The sequence below is a fragment of the Chaetura pelagica genome, unplaced genomic scaffold, assembly GCF_000747805.2.
Source record: "Chaetura pelagica isolate M959 unplaced genomic scaffold, ChaPel_1.0 scaffold493, whole genome shotgun sequence".
Taxonomy (NCBI): Eukaryota; Metazoa; Chordata; class Aves; order Apodiformes; family Apodidae; genus Chaetura; species Chaetura pelagica.
In genome coordinates this window covers 730,003-731,405 of record NW_009952696.1, presented here as the reverse complement: position 1 = coordinate 731,405, position 1,403 = coordinate 730,003, and the positions used below count along the sequence as shown (strand labels likewise).

At 61.0% G+C, this 1,403-nt stretch overlaps 1 protein-coding gene across 1 annotated transcript in view; it reads left to right on the top strand.

The window, feature by feature from the left end:
- ACOT8 (acyl-CoA thioesterase 8) overlaps positions 1 to 545 on the top strand; it is a 4,364-nt gene extending 3,819 nt beyond the window's left edge. The window contains exons 7-8 of the mRNA XM_009994023.1: positions 114 to 305; positions 404 to 545. Coding sequence (XP_009992325.1) covers positions 114 to 305; positions 404 to 522 — 311 coding nt within the window. The 3' untranslated portion in view covers positions 523 to 545. The remainder of the gene's footprint in view (positions 1 to 113; positions 306 to 403) is intronic.
- The last annotated feature ends 858 nt before the right edge of the window (positions 546 to 1,403 follow it).

The window sequence follows — 1,403 nt, the reverse complement described above, 5'->3', positions numbered from 1 at the left end:
GCATCTTGGCTCTGCTAGTGCCCGGCCCAGGGGGGAGCTGAACTCCCAGGGCTCTGCCTGGCACTGCAGACCCAGGTGTGCCCCTCACCCTGGCAGCACTGGTTGCTTTGCAGGAGAAACTGACATGAAGGTTCACTGCTGTGTGGCTGCCTACATCTCTGACTACGCCTTCCTGGGCACAGCCCTGCTCCCGCACCGGCAGTACCGCATCCCGTTCATGGTGTCCCTTGACCACTCCATGTGGTTCCACGCACCCTTCCGAGCGGACCACTGGATGCTGTACGAGTGTGAGAGCCCCTGGGCTGGTGAGTCCCTGATGCCTTCCCCGGGGACCTGCCTGGCAAAGGCCAGCCCTGCCCATCCTGGGGGCACTGGGCGCTGGTCTGACAGACCCTCTCTGCAGGCGGGTGCCGGGGACTGGTGCAGGGGCGGCTGTGGCGCAGGGACGGGGTCCTGGCTGTCTCCTGTGCGCAGGAAGGAGTCATCCGGGTAGAGCAAACACGAAACCAGAGCAAGCTGTAGCTGAGGGACCCCTGTGGGCTGGGACATGCTAAGGAGGAACTCCAGGACCAAAAGAGATGCAAGGCAGAAAGAAGCCTTGAAAGAGACAGGACCGGATCCAACACTGCAAGGATGGGGACCTGTGGGGATGTGGACCTGCTGGGGCAGCCTCTGAGACCGACTGCCAGCTGTGCCATGTGTCACCACATGCTGCAATCACCCGCCCTTCACCCGCCTTCAATAAAGCCATTAGGTGAACTGCTGGACTCTGTCCCCTGGACTTTCTCAGCCCCTTGACTGTCCTCACCCAAGGGAGTCTGGGGCAGCCAGGGCAGCTGTGCCCCTGGCAGCATCTGGGTCAGGAGGGAAAAGTGTTTCTGCAGCACATGCAACTTCTCTTTCTCATTTCTGCCCTCCCTGTGCCCTAGTTGCTGCTCCTGCTCACCCTCTGGATCTCCAGGTGGGCTGGGGACAGGACCAGCTCCTGAGAGTTGTGGAAGGGCACAGGGCAGCTCCCACCACAGTGTGGGGGGCTGGAGGTATCCCACTGATGGTGCCCTGTGGCAGTGATGCTGATCAGACTCAGCAGGCGCCTGCACATCTTCCTACTGAGACTTTATTATAAAGTCTTCTTTAGTGTGTTATATGAGCTTTATGGGAGGTTCCTGGCAAGAGCCCTGGACCCTGCCAGAAGCCTTCCCGTTCCCTTATGCAGTGCCAGTATGTCCCAGTCCAGTCTAGAAGCCCCTGCAGTGGGGGTGCCGGCCCTCAGCAGTGCCGGTGGTGAGCACCCATGAGCACCTGGCCCCGCGGGACAGACTAACCACAGAAAGTGCATTTTGGAGGCAGCTCCCAGGCTGTGCCGTGCCTGCCCCATTCCCACCCCCGGCACCGCATCTGCC